The sequence below is a fragment of the Rhea pennata genome, chromosome Z (assembly GCF_028389875.1).
Source record: "Rhea pennata isolate bPtePen1 chromosome Z, bPtePen1.pri, whole genome shotgun sequence".
Classification (NCBI taxonomy): domain Eukaryota; kingdom Metazoa; phylum Chordata; class Aves; order Rheiformes; family Rheidae; genus Rhea; species Rhea pennata.
Genome location: NC_084702.1, coordinates 80,671,099 through 80,688,570, shown reverse-complemented (window position 1 = coordinate 80,688,570; position 17,472 = coordinate 80,671,099). Strand labels below are relative to the sequence as shown.

At 41.6% G+C, this 17,472-nt stretch overlaps 2 protein-coding genes across 3 annotated transcripts in view; one reads left to right on the top strand and one right to left on the bottom strand.

Moving 5' to 3' along the window:
* Positions 1-51: 51 nt before the first annotated feature.
* Positions 52-12,264, bottom strand: POLI (DNA polymerase iota). Of its 2 annotated transcripts, none has more exons than XM_062599115.1 (10): positions 12,147-12,264; positions 10,697-10,822; positions 9,827-9,991; positions 9,016-9,168; positions 7,780-8,016; positions 6,364-6,542; positions 5,956-6,047; positions 4,286-4,419; positions 2,593-2,795; positions 52-1,348 (listed from the first exon to the last, which is right to left on the bottom strand). In XM_062599115.1, the coding sequence occupies exons 1-10, from the start codon at positions 12,235-12,237 to the stop codon at positions 524-526; spliced, it is 2,205 nt and encodes a 734-aa protein (XP_062455099.1). In that variant the 5' UTR covers positions 12,238-12,264; the 3' UTR covers positions 52-523. The 2 variants fall into 2 exon arrangements, with proteins under 2 accessions (XP_062455099.1, XP_062455100.1); XM_062599116.1 differs by having other exon boundaries at positions 10,697-10,819.
* Positions 12,265-13,589: 1,325 nt separating this feature from the next.
* The window catches only part of MBD2 (methyl-CpG binding domain protein 2), a 43,215-nt gene continuing 39,332 nt past the window's right edge, over positions 13,590-17,472 (top strand). The window contains exon 1 of the mRNA XM_062599451.1: positions 13,590-13,875. Coding sequence (XP_062455435.1) covers positions 13,763-13,875 — 113 coding nt within the window. The 5' untranslated portion in view covers positions 13,590-13,762. The remainder of the gene's footprint in view (positions 13,876-17,472) is intronic.

The window sequence follows — 17,472 nt, the reverse complement described above, 5'->3', positions numbered from 1 at the left end:
CAGTCTTTCTAATGCTTCTAGTTACCAGTTAACTGCAGAAAATACTGAAAGAGCTGTCAATAGGTTTATATTACAAGTCAAAGGTGCAAAGGTACAAGTTAAATAGTATGTACAGTTTTCATCTTTGCTGCTTCTTGCCCTCCCAAGTTGCTAGTAACACTTAACAGAGTAAGTCAACAAAATATAAATTCAGAGGGTGTTTTTCTTCCCCACAGTCAGTATGATAAGGTATTAACAGTGAATAATAAATGGCATTTTTGCAAACCACACTGTAATATTTTAGGACAAAATAGGATTTATCTGATCAAGTCATGCTTTCTTACAAAATGATGTGCAAGTCTAAAAATCTCTAAGAAAAACAAGACAGGCGAATTCTTAAAAAGAATTCGTTAGTAGGTATTATGTCAAAAGGTACCAAAATATATTTTTAATATTCACATCTTTACAATTTACACTAAGCTTTTCATAAAGTGGACTGTCTTAAATGCCCATTCTTGTAGGGCCCACATATTATGAAAATGTTTCACTGTGGTTTAAAGTATCTTAGTAAACTGTTAGGCTGTGATAAACATGATGCTGTATTCTTTCTTCCTCTCTTTGTTTTAGGCTTTTCAGGGGGTTTACCCATAAACATTTTGGATGCAAGTTCTTCATTCTTCCATTCAGCTAGTAGTTCTTTTTGCACATCTGCAGGTAGCTCAAAAAAAGTCTTTGGGTCTACATTAAGAGGAAATACAATTCCTTCGCTGCTACCATAGGTTTTATCCTCAGAAGTTGTTCCAAAGGCTTGCTCATCTTTACTCAAGACAAGGGCAGGCAGAACAGTCAGTTTGGCTCCCTCTTCTACAGCAAGCAAGTCTCTCCCTGTGAAATTCAGAGGGTCTGTAGGCTTTTTCTCCGTATTACCAACTATCAATATACTTTCAGGATACTCAGAAGAACAACTGGCACTGGAGCTGTGTGCCAGAGCACTTGCAGAGTCTTCAGCTGATGTGAAATGTATATTGCACCCTGAAGCATTCACATCATTATTTACTCTTTTGGAAATTGAAGAAGCGCTATTTATCTCTTTTGGAAAACACAGTGATGGCTGACTCAAAACATTCTCTATAGGAATCATTTCTGCTGTTCTTTCAGAAATAATTTCTTTCTTAATATCTTCTGGAAGCTCCCTGAAAACCTCCTGGTCAATGTCACCAGAAGGCAAAGGAAATGAGAAGTCAGGAATTCCAGCTTTTCTTATACAGCTTTTTTCTTCTGAAAGTTCTCTCATTGGTGTATTTTCAGTTCTGTTGAAATTCTGGTTCCAAGAAGAGCTTGCCTGGCCTTGTGAGACAGCTTCCATTTCCTGTGGCATAAAATGTACATAAAAAAACCTAAGTACATGTTCTGTGTAGACTACTAATGACTAAGTATGATTTTACTGGCCGTGAATTCTTCAAATCATTCTTTAATAGACAGTAATCTCTTCTCTTTATGATCAGTAGAGTTGTCTTTTTTTTTCTAGTCTTATTTTCAAGCACAGATCTTAAAATAAGAAGAGGACCCCTATGTGTATCTGCCTTTAAAGAAGCAAATACTTTTAGGTATTTGGTACATTTTACCGTTTTAAACTTTCATGGAACTTTGTATACAACGTAATATAGAATGTGATGTTATTCATCATACTCCTCAGCAGTAAAGAAACAAATTATCAATATGCAAAATTACGTCAAGACAAAAACAGTAAATTCATTATACAAAGTAAGCTTGAGGTTACTGAGTTTTTGTATTACATATCAAAAACACAGATCTTGTGGAAATATTAACAATGTTTCTGCAGACAACTCCTATACTGTCTAGTGTGTACAGCTGCAAGGGACATCTTGCTCAATTCAGAGGAATTAGAAGCTCAAAAAATCAGAAGCCAGTGCTACTGGCCAGTACAGGATTAAATCGTTGATTGATTTCTAGTCTGTGTTTACAGGGAAACTTAAAAACACACAAACTGAAATGATCACTTGAAGTGCATTTTTATAATAGCAACAAAGTAATTATAAACATCAGTGAGATTTTGTCTGAGGTAAAAATTAAAGTTCTGTCTCCGAATTTAAGTCAGATTTAAATCAATCCCACCAAAGCATCACCTGTAGATCAGCTATTATAGAAGTATTAGCTCCAGGATTTTCAGATGTAAAATATGAAAAGATACATTAGCCAAGTGAGTGGCCTGTTGTTTCACAAGTGCTGAACACATGGCAGATCTTACTGGAATGAAGAGCCAAATTCATGGATTAGTTTTGGAAGACACAGGTTTGGATTTTTCCCTTAGTGAATTCTGTTCTCTTCAGTCTAATGGGTCAACAGCCTAGATGGCTATCCCATTCAATCTATGCCATTTAAAACAGATTTAGTAATAACTAATGAAAGAAAGCAAACAAATAATACTAGCTCAGAAGACTGCAAAGGAATCTTTATTTTTACTACACAAATACAATTAGTGATCCTAAAGCTTCCAAAGCAATAAAGATTTAAATCTCTATATAGACAGAAATATTATCTCAGAACTTACTTATCTGGGGGGGAAAAAAATATCAATATCTTTCAACTTACCTGGACATTTTTACCAGAGGCTGAAGGTGATGACACCTCTGTTAAATAAAAACCAATTGATCCTTTCTTGCTACTAGGAAGATCTTTGAGGTTGGAGAAGCAGACACTCAAAAGAGTGAGATGAAACGGCAGAGCTACGTTTATCATCTTTCGAAAGAGTTTCATTACTATATCAACCAGTGGGGATATAACACTGCTCCTTTCTAATACAAAAAAATTGAAGAAAGCAATGTATGTAATCAAAAGCCTTCTGTAAACAACTGAAAGAGATTGTGATTTAAGTTCAAAGGCAAAATTTTACATTCTGAACTTTCATCGTTTTGCATGTAGACAAAAAGAGATCAATACTAACCTAAGAATTCTGTTCTTTTAAAAAAAATGCTATTAACATTTTGAGAGTATTTATAACACCATCTATATCCCATAAGGTAACAGTTATTCATCTCAAAAGATTAATTCCTCAAATACTAAACTCTAAACACCTGCTAAAGGTTTCCAAGATAATCTGTTAAAAAACAGTCCTAGAGATTTAGCCCTAATCAGTGTATCATAGGTTATTAAGATTTCCATTTTGCCCTCTCAGGTGTGCCCTGAACTGAATGCAGACTGCTTTCCTCCCTCTGTTCCTCCTTCAGCAAAAATGCTGAATCTTACACCTGAGAAGGTAGCTTAATATTATGTACTTAGATTAGAAGAAAAGAGTTACAGAATACTTGCCAAACTGAACAGGACTGAGAAATTACATAGCTCTACCAAAACGGGCCTTTACATAGCTATGTAGGTATATGATATTACATCAACACTGCTAATACCAACAGAGTTTATTGGGATTTTTACAGTTACATGAGAAAGTAATAATTTTCAGTCACTTCCAACACAGCAGGAATCCACCACCAGTTTAGAAGTAAAAAGCTACACAGACTTTCAGTAGTTTCTCCAGGACTGTGAACAGTCATTTGGGGATTAATAAAGCAAGTCAGGGAACAGTGATTCTGCACGCTAGTATAGCAGTGATTCAGATTTATCTCCTCTCTCCCCAATGCCAAATGAAGTGTTGAATGAATTGCAGTTGCTGGTTAGGCTGGAAAACTTAAGTTTGAGAAGGATGAGAGCTATGCGTTATTAATTTTAAAAAGTATATCAAAAAGAGGTATTACGTAATAGAGTCCATTTATCTGGGAACATAATTCAAACCCATAGCATAGGCAAGCAGATAATTAATGTAGGAAGCAGCCTCCTCTACCCACCTTCCAACTTAATGCTACTAATTTAACTCAGCAAAGCTGAGTTAGAACTTGACAGTAACATAGATGTTATTCCTACAGTGAGATTCTATACATTTTTACAATATCTCATCAAGATATATCCATTACAAGTAATGGAAAGCTTCTAACTATTAGGCCTAAGGAATATTACTATGAAATTAAATACTGGAATTTTTCAGCAAAACAGATGAAGTAGCTCAGATTTTCTTCTAATCCAGTTAGCATATACTACTTTGACAGTCATAAAGAAAGTCATGAGTAGATTCATTAGCTCTTCTCAAAACATTATTTCTACTTCTAGGTTTGTTCTAATGCTCATACCTGACCACAGCACCAGTTAACCAACATTTAAAATCTAAACATACAATTTTCAGGCAAGTTGAAAGATAGCAGCACAAAGAGGATATTTTAAAAAATTCAAAGTTTACCTTTTCCAAATTTCTGAATGAGATAAGGTGGAATAGGACACTGACGACTTTCACGATTAAACCATTTATTAGTTGAAGAAAACTGGCGGATAGCCAGTCTTACTGTGTGTGGTTTTCTTCCATCTTTGTGTATTCTGTAGAACATTAATGTGCACAAATCAAAAAGCATTACAATGAATATTTTTCAGGGGGGCAAGGAAACTGTCATCTAGTTTAGGTTACAAGGCCATTTAATGTAAACATCATGAATCTCTCTCAATTCCTAAACTTATCCTCACAGATTATATGGGGAACTTTGGGTCCTAGCTGTTTTTCTTAAATTACCCCCAAGTTAGAAGTTCAATACTCTGTAAATACTGTTTCACAGTGTCTTCAACTGAAGTGTTAAAATTAAGTGGGTCAGTCTGCAAAACTACCACATATTCCTGTACTTACTATATTAAAAGCAGTGTGGCATTTACAGCTGTACCCTGTATAATCCAAAATGTTTAGCTTTTCTTCTTGTTTTTCAAGAAATTGTCACTGCTTTAGGGGTAGAAGGTTAGCTTTACGAGGAAAGGAAAACATAGGAACAAAGTATGTAACCTTTTCTTTCAGCATCCAGAAGGCATGCAGATACTTTCCTACACAAGACTTAATTCTAAATGTTATAAACAAGACCGTATGTAGAACGGCCTCAATTCAGATTTTATGATTACTGAACAAAGTCTGATATGCAGAGAAAGGACTCCCTATCCACAATGTTAATATAAATAAATTGGATGCATCTATTGCTAATCCTGCATAGATGTGGAGACAGAAGACTTGTAGATTATTTTAAGACTTGGAAAGACATGAAGAAAATACAAAACTATGTAGAGGAAAAAAATTAAAAAAAGATTAGGGATGCAGGTTATTTAGAAATGACATATAGAGGGGTTCAAAAGTCGTAACAGTAAGCTGAGGCACAGTGGAAGAAAAACAGCCACAGAACAGTTCAGCACTGCTAGAATATTGCTCCTTTCTTTTATCTTTTTAAAATGAACAGAGTCATGAGATAGAAAGGAAAGACAGGAAAGTCACAGAAATCAAGAATAAATCACAGAATTGATCTCTTCATCCTCCAGTGTGCTGTCAATTGTCACATTGCAGTAGCTAGGTTTGTATACTGCCTGGATTCATGGGGCAAAGTAAGGAGAAAGAAATGAAAATGCCTTCCAGACTAACAGAGAAACAAGCTGCATATCGAAGACAAGTGGTGATAACTAAGGGACTGAAATTAGAGGAAGTCACGCACATAAAAGAAAGATCTATGGCCTTTCGTAGAAAATAAGGGAAATGAGTGAAGACGCGCTAAAATACTGCGATGCATCACTAGAGCAATAGAAAAGAACCAGCAAATGGAATAATGTAAAAATCTTCGCCAAGGAAGCTGCATGGAAATGGAATAGTTGGCAGCCAGTTGGGAAAGGAGGATACGAAAGACAGTTTTAACAGGAAAGTGAGGCAGTGCAGAAGGACAGTTCATGACTTGAGACAAAAGGGGAAGAGCAGTTGGAAAGGCAGGTGCCATCCCTGCAAGTGCATTCTGCTGAAAGAAGAAATATTATAGAGTACAAGACAAACCTCACATATGCTCAAAGTCCTTTCACATCACAAATTCAGCAAAGAGAGCTATTGAAGACAGTCACCTGTCTAAGAGGATATCAAGCAGCTCTTTGATTTTCTCTTTAACTTGCACTTCTGATGAACATTTTTTAAAGGAATCTTCTTCACTGAAAGACTGAGAAAACACAGTTTTAGTCCTTTCAATGTTATAATTAGCTCAAAATTCTCATCAAAATTAAGTACACAGAAGGAAATCTGAAATGCCTTTGACAGTCAGAGGTCAACTGAACTTCAGGAGCATTATACATCAATATATCCTAAGTTGTACTAGGGAATATATATACACACACACACACACACACAAAACTGTAGGAATGGTTATATTAAAGTAGCACTATAATTGGGAACCATTTCAGTTAGTCTAATGAAGCTATATAAAAATCAAAGCAAATTTTTGCACTTTAAAAAGTACTTTAGAACAATACTCGTACCTGAGGAGGGCCTGATGGAGTCACAGGGGAGTCATCCTCTCCATTGCTGAGTTTTTGGATACGTTGAGCAGTAGAAACACCAAATTCCTTCTCTAACATAGCAGATGGAAATGCTTGGAGATCACACATACTTTTAAGACCCAGCATTTCAAGGCGTTTAGTAGTTTTATAGCCAATGCCTAAATAAATGTATATTAAATATACAGAAAAGTGAAAGGTAAAGGGTTATCTTTAAAAATTCTCAGACTGGTCAACCAAAACACCTAGCTAGTCTACTATCCTGTCAAAAGCATTCGGTAGCGCAGAACATAATGGGAAAAGTAAAGACAAAAGGGTTATGCAGATTCTTCTACTGCTCTTCTAGACGACAATAGGTAAGACACTTCCTGAGTTCAGGACTTCATCTACGGAAAAAAGTCACTTTTAGTAGCTACTGACTGACCAATATATATTTTTTGTACTATAACTTTAAAACTTACTTATTTTTTTAATCTCCTAAACATATGGGGCAATGAATTCTACTATATAATCTTATCTAGTGTAAAACAGCTTATGCATATCGACCGATAGCTCCATTTGGAAAGCTTCAACTCTTATATTGTGGAAAACAGTGAGTAAGTGCTATCCCATTCACCTCAGTACCATTTATAATTTTATACACTTTATCTGCCATCAGCAAAGCTGATGTATTTATACATCTTGTAAATTAAGTACTGAAAGATTTTGAAAACATCATTAGTAACCCATAAGTAAGCATAAATGCCTGCCCATTTAAAATTCAGTAGTGACAATTAATATTTTCATTACAGTATTGCAAGTTTTTCAGCAACATGTTTGGTGTGTTTCCATTCAAGTTTTGGAATCTGCCGTTAAAGCCATACTGAGACAGAACAAAGATCTGTCAAAGTCTATAGCCTAGATCAAGTGTTTCTTGGCAAACAGCATGGTGTCAGCATAGAGTAACCAGAAAAGTGCTTTCTCAGCATATTTTCTCAGGCTCCAACAGACTGTTTTAAATAACCCTCAATAAATTTTCAGTCATCAAAAAAAATTTTTTTAAAAAAGTTGCATATAAAACCTAATGTCAGCCACAATGCTTCAACCTCAATAAAAATAAACTGAAAATTAAGTATTTTTGAAGGCATCCTAAAAATGCTGTAACACTTCTATTAAAAATTAATAGAAGTGTTCTATTAAATTAAAAGAAGTGTTTTAATTGCTTCTGCGAAGTAAAATTCAGAAACAGTGCAAGAAATGAAAACCATAACCCTAAACACATCTCTAAATCCCCCCATGCCCTTTCGAGAACCAGACTGTAGAATTATTTCAGCTATAATTTCTGAAGTATTGTTTTTCTTATATTTGTCAAAGCTCTCAGTATGCTCTCCATCAATGCTTATAGTACCACTCTCTTACCAGGCACTTTGTTGATGTGCTCAAGGTTGCATATTAGATCCTGACAGCTTTCAGGCAGAAGAACTGTTTGTTGATTTGGCTTAAAAGTACCAGATACAAGCTTAGCCAGTAGTTTGTTAGAAGCCACTCCAGCACAGCCTGTGAGGCCCAATCTAGCATGCACGGCTTCCCTCAACTCTTCTGCAATCTGAGATCCAACAACTAGTCTTATGTGCATTGTATCATGGAAATCGATAGCTGCAAAAGAGAAACAAAGTGGGACTCAGAATGTAGGTGGTCACTTAGCTAATTCTCTGTTAAGATGTGAAGATGTTTTACAAAATGGATTAAAATGGTGTAAGAAACTATGGTCAGACAATAGTGCCATGGCTTCAGCATCCAAGTTTAAGCTCACTCCTAACTCTCAAAAATCCTGGTAAAAGAGAAAGTGCTATTTTTCAAAAGCAGGGGCATATTTTTCATGGACAAATAATATTTAGGGAATATTTCAAATATAAAATATAATGTATTTGTAGGTATCAAGGGAAAGTGTTAAATGAGATTCTTGCATCAACGTAACCAAATCAGAGATTCAGGAATGCCTTCCACCAAAGCTCTTATTACTCAGATGCAAATATTAATAAGGAAAAAGACTTTTCAGACATTTCCCCTTTTCCTCAAAGCATATTCAAAATCATAGAAATAGCTCAAAATAACATTACATCGAGGAAAGAACAACTGCTTTCTTCCCTGAGAAATGAGCATCAGAGTACACATACCACATGCACGTATGAGAAGGAAAGGTCACAATAAAGATGTATAAAGCAGTTCAGTTAGCTACTTCAGTCTCAGTATCTCTATTCCTGACCTGAAGGCTATAGCAAAAGCTTACTTATAATTCATTAAAGAAAAGAAAAAAAGAAAGCTTTTCCAATTGTCAATAAAGTTCAAACTTGATGAAAATTCTGGAAGTCTTAGTACATTAAAACTATCTTGAAGGAAAAAAAAGACAGTAGCAAACTGTTCCCCTAAAACATTGTGCTTGCTTATCTGCTGCAGACTTACTTTTTGAACAAGCTAATCAGAACACTGATTCCCATTTGTGATCGATATATTCTGAAGCACGGAAAACAAGCCTAGAGCAACTGAAGTTGCCAACTGCTCAGCTTTAGACAACACTTAGAAGCAGACAGATCCTTTGTATTGAACTTAACAAGTATCTAGGCTATTTTTAAACAGAATTAAGGCTCAACTCACCTTGGTTGTTGTATACATGGCCAGACACACATATTCTGCAGCATTCACTTTGTTGTAGCCGTTTTAGTCTTTTCTCTACAATCTCTGTGATATCCAAAAAATTTTCATCAAACCCAAGCCTTTCCACTAGTGGACAAAATTCTTCCAACAAATCTAGGGGGAAAAAAAGAAAAGAAAAAAAAACAAACGATAATACACACACAACTAAAACTGTTGTTCTTCCCCTCCAATCTTTTATTTCTTTCCTCAATTCTTTCTGAGATTATAGTTCTTACATTGCAGAGATGTTAGATTCCAGTTCTCTGCAATACTTTGTCCAAGGGAATCCCCGTTTACCAGCCATATGGGCATTCACCTTTAAATTATTACTACTACATTTATTAACAGTGACAAAAATAGTAGCTAATGCTGGCATATTGCTTAGTTAAGAGATATCAGAGAAGTTCATCCACCTGCAGCTATCAGGATTCTGTTCTCCATCACTTCTAATTTGGAAATCTATTACTAAAGTCATTATGGACTTTTTTTTTTATTTAAGTAAATAAGCATGTAGGCATAATCCTCTTACAGCATGCAGGTCCCATGAAGTATGATATACAATGGGTGACAAAGATCGAAACCAAATCTAATAGCCAATTTTATGGAATATTCAATTGACATTTTATGACTTTAGGTACTATCAGCATAGTATAAGGCTCGTTCTTCTAAGAACTTTTACAGCAGGAAAATACAACATAGAAATACTATTGTGCACATGCATGCATATGCACAGGAAATCTTTGTCCTCTACTGAATAATTGTTAGTTTGTACCTGTAACTTTGTATGACATTTCCCTATATTGAGTTAGATCCTCTCCATTAACCAGTGTCAGCTGAGGAAACTTCTCTTTAGCATCCCTGACAGACATCAGTTTCTTAATTCCAAGTCTTCTGGCTTCATAGTTACAAGTAACTACATAGTTCTTCTGTTGCACACCTGAAAAATAATGGTTAAATGATTTTAAGAAATTAGCTCTGTCTGTGTTTCACAGAATGCCACAGTACTTTAATACTACTGCCAAAACCTGCAATGCACATGCTTTGATCAGAATGCAATGTTATAAGCAAGCAAACAAAAAGCATTATTCGTACTTCCCAAGACTAAGAGAAAGATAAATCTCTTGATTTAAGTTACTTGATGGCAATAAAATTTTAAAACATTATAGCTATTTTTTCCATTTTAATACTACTCTCAATTTTGGGTCTTTTCAGACAATCGTATCTGGAAAACTGCTCTTTTATATAATAGTCAGTTTAAGAAGTACTTTCTCCACTGATCCTAGACACTGACTGCCTTGCATTTGTTCTTAACTTCTGAATGGAATGAAGTATGCTTTGAGCATGACTGTGTCTAAAGGAACAGACTCATTTGTGGAGCTCAGCCTTCTCTTTGCTCATGTATGATACAAACTATCTCCAGTCCCCAGAACTGTTCAGACATGTTGGCAAGCACCTATACTGCTCAAGAGGATTTATTAGTCTTGTACTCGCACAGCTATGTGGAATCTCATCTGCATCTTGCTCACTCCGGATGTGGTTAAAGCTACCGTGTGACTGTCTACATCTATGCTGGCACGTCCATGCTTTCTTCTGCCTGAACATACATAATCCCCAAATTAACCAGCAGCAAAATAAATCATACCTAAAGGCTTGTCTCTTAATTCAGGATTACGGATCATTTCCACTTGTGCATAAAAGCAGTCCAAGTCAATGTGAACAATCACTCTGCATGCTGTATTTCTTGCTGATAGAGACCTACTGTGGCCTGCTGCAAGGAAAGTAAGTAAAAAGGTTAAAAATTACTAGCAGCCCTATACATGATGTAACAAAGGTTAAAAGAAATCTATACTAGCAAACATACTGCAAGAGGTTTTACATTAATTGTATCATTTCTTTAATTCTAGAATTTCTTATGAATGTAGTTCATCTGCAGCAACTCAGCACACTAATAAACTTTTTCCCCTATTTTCAGTCAAATGGATTTCTATGATAGAATCACAGAATCTACTGATTCTATGATTCTTTTAACCCTGAATCATTTTAGAATGTCATTTTACTGACACAACATCCTTTCATAAAGGAGTACTGAAACTTATTTTTAATGTATTTCTAGAAAATAAGATTTTTTCAACTCAGCTTAGATGTCAATATTATGCTTCACTGGTAGTGCTAACTCTTGTACTTCTTTTAGAGTTTACCCTTCACGAGTTTCACCAAATTTCAGCTTGTGGATGCCTTCAAGTAATTTAACAAAGCACTTTCTAAAAAGTTTGGGACATAGACATTGAAGCTTTCTCAAAGGCAGCCAGTGAAGACAGCAACTATCAGCAAACTGCAAACCCCGCTATCGGAAAAAAAAATCCAAATTGTCTTTTTTTAAAAAAAAAAAAAAAAACACTTATGTCTGTAAGCTGACAGAACTAGTTTGAAGTTGATGTTGTCCAAATGGAGTCCTTTAGACTTTGGTCCATTCTAAATATTGTTTCTTCTAAATGTCCTGCTACAGTCAATTAAGTGGAGAAGCAAGGCGATTGTCAGCAGGATCACAAAGAAAAATAAAATCTATTTTTTAATACTGAATTGAGATGCCGAGCCACTGAATATCAGCACGAGTAAAGGTTAATGCTTGCAGAGGAGAGGTATTTGCTCTCGCCTCATAAACGCTGCAGCTTTCTGAAGGATTGGCTCTTCTCTGCTGGAGAATTCAGTTTTGTTCTCTTTGGACAGAAGAAACTTAGTTTAACTCGAAACATCTCTAAATCCACAACTCTGTTAGAATGACACCCCCCATGACTCACATTTCCGCATGCCTAACGCGCAACATACCCAAGCCGCTCCGAGCCGCGGCAGCGCCTCCCCTCTCCAGAGCGAGACGGGCCGCGGCTCGGGCCCACGCACGGGCGGCGGAGCGCTGTGGCCGGGGGCAGCTCCGCGCGTCCCCTGCGCCGCGGCGGCGGGTAACGGCCGCTCGCCTCAGGACAGGGCCGCCCGCGTGTCCCCACCCCCCCCGCGCGCCTTCTCCTCAGCGCCGCGCGCGCCTCCGCCGCCGGCCGCCGCCTCCCTCCGTCCCCTCAGCCGGCGCCATTGCTCACGCGGCGCGGGCGCAGCGGCCCCGCCGCCCGGCTGCGGGCGAAGCCAGTCCTCGTCCTCGTCGTCCTGCGCGGGCGGCGGCGAGGGCTCCATGCCGCCGCGGGGCTGACTCACGCGCAGCCGCCCCCGCCTCCAGCCGCCGCCAGCGGGGCCGGCCGAGCGGGCGCGCTCCCGGAGTTCGGCCGAGGAGGGGGCCGAGCGGCCGCGCCCGCGGAGTTGCCGCTGCCAACGCGGAGGCCGGAGGCTGGGCGAGGAGCCGCGCTTTCCACGGAGGCCACGGCCTGCCCCGCCGCCCTGCTCGGCGCCGGCAGCGCCCCCACCCGGGCGGATCGGCCCTGAGCGTTCCTCATGGTCCTCCTCTGCCATCTCCAAAGCGGGGACGGAGCAGGCAGGCAGGTGACAGCAGTAGGGACACACGGACAGTGTGAGGGAAGAGATGGGCTGTGCCAACACGGCCATGTGCACCGGGCGTTCCGCTCGAATATAGCATTTCAGAGAAGCGGTAGCTCTGAGGCAAAGTAATTGCTATTCCTTATTATTAACAAGGACTGCTCAGCGTCTAAACAGCTTACCGCAGAGGTTTGTTACAGAAATAAATGCTAAGAAAAAAGGATAAAGCTACGTGATGGTAAAAAAATGTGCAGAGCTAGACAAAATCTGTGGATGAGGAGTTAAAACTGCCTCATGTTCAAGACATTGCTTTTCTGGAGAGATTTAAACAAGCTGGAGAACAGCAGTCACTTTTTAGATCACTAAGGCTTGTAGCAAAGCTCTGGAATTGAATAAATCAGAAGAGACAATTCTGCAGACTTCATTCTGGTATTTTAATTGTGTACAATGCAAATAAATCACTCTGAACTTGGAACAGGGGATCCAAGAAAATACATTTTGTTAACAGACGCTTTGAAAAAGCAAGTAACAGAATTCAATTTTATGGTACGTCAGGCTTTCGGTTACATGAGATCCTTTCTTGCTGGGTTTTAATGCTGCAGCACATCCCCGAAAAAACAGACCAAAAAAAAAAAAAAAGACGTTAACCGTCAGCTTCTCCCATCCAGGATGAAAAGTGACACGCGAAGGGCTGCTGTCACCTTCCGCATCAGCGTCTGCCCCGCACGGCTCTGCGCGGCGTGTTCCTAAGGCGCCGTCGCGGCAGAGCCTCACAGGACACCGCAGGAGCCCGAGGACGCCGGCGCGGGCGGCCCCGGCGGCCGCTGCCCCGCGGGACGGCACGGCACGGCACGGCACGGCACGGCACGGCTGGGCCGGGGCCTGCGCGGCGCTCTGGCCCGCCTACGGCGCTCTCTATGGTCGGCGGGGGTTGGCCGCTCTGGCCCCTCTAGGCCGCGCTCGGTGCCCCCGCTCGGAAGGCCGATGACACGGATTCCGGGGCTCGGTTACGGAAGCGGGCGCCGGGCGAGCGCTCCGCCGGCTGCGCGCGCAGCCCGCGCTCCTGGCGCCGAGCAGCGCGCCGCGGCCGCCATCGCCAGGGGGTCCCGGCCCCGGCCGTGTCCGGGAACAATAAAGCTCTTGTTGCGAGCGCCGGGGCCGGGAGCGGGGCGAGCCCCTCCGCCGATCGTCCCTCCCGCCCCTCGGCGTCGGGCCCTGCGCCCGGTGCATGGAGAAGCAGGGTAGGATGGACTGCCCTGCGTTGCCCCCGGGCTGGAAGAAGGAAGAGGTGATCCGCAAGTCGGGCCTCAGCGCCGGCAAGAGCGATGTCTACTACTTCAGGTACGCGCCGGCGGGGCCGCCCGGCCCGCTGACAGCCCCCTCCCCCACCGGCGGGGCGCGTCCGGCCCCGCGCGTGGACCGGCGCCAGCGCGCCGCCGCCCCCGGCGCCGCCTTTCCCCTTCTGCTCAGCCGCCTGCCCCGCGACCTCCCCGTCTGTCGGGGGCCGCTGCGGGGCCGGGGGGCCGCCCGCCCGTGGGGGCACGGCCGGGGCGGGGGGGCCGGTGCCTTCCCGCCGCCCGCCTGTCAGGGGGCCGGTGGCGGGGCAGGGCCGGTGCCTTCCCGCCGCCCGCCTGTCAGGCTGCCTCCCGCTGGCCGCCCGCCTGTCAGGGGCCGCTGGGGAGCCCGGTCCCGTCCCGCCGCCCGCCTGTCAGGGGCCGCTGGGGGAGGGCCGGGCCTCAGTGCCCCCCCCCCGGCGCCGCTCCCGTCAGGGGCCGGTGGCTGAGGGGGCTGGGGGGTTGCCGGTGCCCCCCCGCCGTTCCCGTCAGGGGCCGGCGGCCGGGGGGGGGTGTCGGTGCCCCCCCGCCGCTCCCGTCAGGGGCCGGCGGCCGGGGGGGGGGGGGTTGTCGGTGCCCCCCCGCCGCTCCCGTCAGGGGCCGGCGGCCGGGGGGGGGGGGGTGTCGGTGCCCCCCGCCGCTCCCGTCAGGGGCCGGCGGCCGGGGGGGGGGGGTTGTCGGTGCCCCCCCGCCGCTCCCGTCAGGGGCCGGTGGCCGGGGGGGGGGGTGTCGGTGCCCCCCGCCGCCGGCGCTGGGCAGCCCGGGGAGAGGCGGCCGGAGGCCAGGGCTCCCCGCTGGGGCGTGCGGCGGCGCCCCGGGCAGGCCGCCGTGTCCCGCGCCCTGTGCGGCGATGCTCCGCATTTCCCCGCCGCCAAGCAGGCGACTGCCAGCGCAGGGCTGGGCTCAGAGCAGCTCTGGAGCCCCTCAGCTTGCTTTGGGAGAGGAGTACTGGTACTGCTGCCTGTCATAGCCCTCCTGAGCTTGAAAAACAAACAACTGCATTTAACTTGTCAGACTTACTATAACTTGTACTTGAGATGACCTATCAGTATAGTCAGGGTACTGAGGGGAAAAAGTGCTGAGTTCATTGAGAAGCTTACCATTAGTAAGAGGAGCTGAAATTTTAGCAAAGTTGATGTGAAAATCAGAAAAGTCTGTACATATTACAGTAAAATCAAGAGAAGCAACAGCAACCTAGTTATGTTTCACCCTCATGCTTGCTTTCAGAAACTGGAAAAAAATTTTCTTTTCTCCATGCAGAAGTAAAATAAATTCTGAAGTCTTGCTCTTAGGCCATGCTTCTGTAAGTCCAGCTTGCTGCGCACCAGAGGAAGCTTTCTTTTGCAACGGCTAACCTCTTACCCACAGCACCTCTATTTATAGCTCTATATACATCTGATGAACCGCACCTGAAACCTCTCCCAAACGTTACTGTTTCCGAGCAGAGCTAGCAGTCTCCTTTTGTCTCAGTGAAAGGATTCAGTCTTTCTGCTGTCCAGTGGGAGGACTGAGAATTCATGTGTGCTCCCTCTCAGATACCAGTTAATGGAAAAGTCAGTTTCTGTCAATGTTGAATGTGGCATCATTTGATCCATCACGTGTTGCTGCTAAACAAAATTGAACATCTGACAAAGGGATCCCTGAATGTGGAGGAGGAGGAACATTGGTTTTCTAGAGGCTTTTGAATAAATCCAATTGAAAACTTTTTAAGACAAGTTCTGTTTATCGCTGTTTTTCTTTTACCGCCTTTGTCTGACTAGCACTACCAACCGTATGCTAATATTGTGGCAGATGATTGGGTAGCATCTGGCATCGCTGTCTGCATCTTTGCATCTGCCTTTCCTTGCTTCAATGCTGCCTTATGAAGCTTGTCTGAAAGATTAAACTTGAGTCTACAATTTGAATCTTGTTTTCTGGACGCGTCCTGGTTTACTGCAGATTGTTAAACTGAATCTTCTGCATAGGATTACTGTTTTCAGATTTAATCATCAGACTTTTTTCTTAAGACACAATCACTGCTGAATTTAATAGAATATATTTAATGCAGGAAAAACTAAATAACCTTAAAAGTTTGCTCAAAATGACTTCTTTTAAAAACACTGAATTCAGTCACATGTCTGTATCATCAAAATGTAGGAATGTCAGTATTTTGCGTTTTTTAGGTTCTGGATTAAAATATAAAAATAATGGTAAAATGCAGTAAGTTCTAATACTGCCAGGTTTTAGTTCTTCTTGTGTAAAGAATGATATGTGACCTCAATAAGTTCACTGAGACACTTTACTCAGCTCATTGAAAACCTGGCATTTGTGTTTTTATGATTTCTTAGGAGGACTAGAAAAAAAATAAGGGATTGGACAAAGCTTCATTTACTGTCATGGTCTAAATACAGATTGGTAATTAAGAGGAACTCTTGCAAGACTAATACCTATTCCTGACTTTCATTTTCAAACTTTTCTTGATCACAGTTGCTTTATGGCTTTATGGAATTTTAGCATATCGTGTTTTAGGAAGACATGAATCATATAGAATAAAACACTTTTAGTAGTTTCTGGTAGATGTCATTTGTCTCTTCTTGAGATATAATCATCAGTGCTACTGACCTTCATAATTATCATATAAAAGCTATTAAAATATGGGTGGGGTGGAAATACTTTGCAAATACTATGCTAGATCAAAACAGCTTTTGAGGTTAGCACCTTATGTATAATGATTTGTGCCTTCATCCTTCTGATTTTGCTGCTGTTGCCAAAAATCCTTTTAAGAAATTCTTTAACGCACTTTTTGTTTAAGATGCAAGACTGTAATCTGCTCATCACTGACTCCAGAATTCTGTCTTTTTTATGTGGTAAAGTGGTAGAAATAAATGTTTCAAATTTTAGAACGCCTTCCAGCATGGTTAGCAGTGATGCAGATCTTCTGCCAAACAACCACAAAATTGAAGCTAAGAACTTACCAGGCAACTCGTAGCTCAGAGTTTGTTGATTTCACTACAGATTACAGGTTTGCAAAAATAAGTAGTCATTTATGTGACTATAACATAACTTCTGTTCAGTCACAGGGCTACTTCTGCACAACCAAAGTGAAACAAATAATGGTTTTATGGCTTCAGGCAGGATTGGCATAGGAAATTTATTTTTTTTCTTTCCATTCTGTTATAGCTATGAGGCAGATTTCAGCATTGCTATATTTAAAACAAATGAAAATCTGTTTTGATCCCATAAGTAGAGCGGGCCAAATGCATTCAGAAGACTTATGTTGCTCTTAGTTTTTACTGACATTCAAAAAAAAAAAAAAAAAAAAAAAGCATGTTGCTAAAATATGCAACTGGGCACAAAGTGGGATCTAGTTGGTATGCCTAATGCAGACTAGAATTCCCTGGAAGCTGGCATAGTCAAGATTTGGCATAACCTTTTGAAGAATAATATAACATTTTTTTGGGGCAATTTTAGGACAATGATGAAAATGTGCATTGCATTTTAAGTGTGTACATCTTCAGAATAACTCACTTTAACTTTCAATTCCTTGATTTTATGTTAGCAGTCAGAAAAAATAATTTTCATATATGTCTTGATTTGAGGATAGTAGGCTAGCACAGGTGACACC